The sequence below is a fragment of the Arabidopsis lyrata genome (genome assembly GCF_000004255.2).
Source record: "Arabidopsis lyrata subsp. lyrata unplaced genomic scaffold ARALYscaffold_8, whole genome shotgun sequence".
In the NCBI taxonomy this organism is placed as follows: Eukaryota; Viridiplantae; Streptophyta; class Magnoliopsida; order Brassicales; family Brassicaceae; genus Arabidopsis; species Arabidopsis lyrata.
In genome coordinates this window covers 11809879-11811043 of record NW_003302548.1, presented here as the reverse complement: position 1 = coordinate 11811043, position 1165 = coordinate 11809879, and the positions used below count along the sequence as shown (strand labels likewise).

General features: G+C 41.8%; 1 protein-coding gene across 1 annotated transcript in view; it reads right to left on the bottom strand.

Moving 5' to 3' along the window:
* Positions 1-464: 464 nt before the first annotated feature.
* The window catches only part of LOC110225771, a 2477-nt gene continuing 1776 nt past the window's right edge, over positions 465-1165 (bottom strand). Inside the window, exons 5-6 of the mRNA XM_021015742.1 lie at positions 773-1096; positions 465-703 (exon numbers count right to left, since the gene is read on the bottom strand). Of these exons, the coding sequence (XP_020871401.1) occupies positions 465-703; positions 773-1096 (563 nt within the window). The remainder of the gene's footprint in view (positions 704-772; positions 1097-1165) is intronic.

Sequence of the window (1165 nt, the reverse complement as noted above, 5' to 3'; positions counted from 1 at the left end):
TATATATTGTTGGCCTGTTGGAACAGGCTTCAGATCCAATTAAAACGCGGCTCAGCGATTCCGAAGCCATCATGTGCAACGATCGAAATCATTGCCTGGTCGTATTTATGACAAAATTCTCATGAATTATAAATCTTATCCCTCGATATAAAAAGAAAACTTAAGCCGAGCTCCATCCTCACCTTCGAGAGACCGAGGAAAAATACTTATTAAGATTTTTTCTTTAAAAAAGGCAAGTGAGCCTGATCAGCTCATCTCTCACAATTCATAAAACCTCTTTGGCGGGCTAGGACTTGCAAACCTAGAATCGTGTCCAAACGTTTTTGCTATAAAAAAAAAATCATATGCCAGAGCATGTACATGGTTGTGTTCGGTTACACTAATTGAACAAAATATTTCCGTTAAACGGAATAATCCTCATGGACTCAACAAAACAATTCTTTAAAAAAAAAAAAAGAGCGTTCCTACACCTCTGGAGAACCCTCATGTGGACGAGAACCTTCACCTACCTCGAATTGAGATGGGGAATCTCCAAATACCAAAGAAAATTGTTTCAGATTGAGAGTAGGATGGGAAGCCGAGGATAACTCGGACTCAACCATAGCGAGTTCGGCAGCAACTTCGCTCCTCTCGTTCTCGAACGAAACTCTCCCAGCCTCTAGTTCCTTAATCAGGTCTATATTGCTCTTCAGTTCGGCTCGATCTGTTAGAAGTTTAGTCTAGACTTCTTCGTCCTTGATGAACTTCGTAACAGATTGAATAAGTTGCCTACCGAATCCCCTCATCTCTTCTCGAGCATTATGTTCGGCTTCAGCGATATCGCGAGCCCTGTTCCTAGTTAAAAGCTTGATCTCTTGATTTGCTTCTTCGAACAAAGCCGTATTCTCCTCTAGCTTAGCCTCCAAGCGAAGAGCATTAGACCTCGCATAATCTCTTTCAGCATTCACAATTCTGATGCGTTGCTCGTTAGCTGCTAGAGTTTTCTTCATATTTTCAAAAGATGACTCGAGTGCTTTTTCCCGCTCAAGTCGCTCGGATTGGTTGGCTAATCTGAGATCATCAACCTCGTTCTTAGCCTTTGCGGTCTCTCTCTTCGCTTGATGAAGAAGGTTCTCATAATGGAGATCATTCCATTAGTCTCCATAAACGCCTTCGGAGTAAAAAA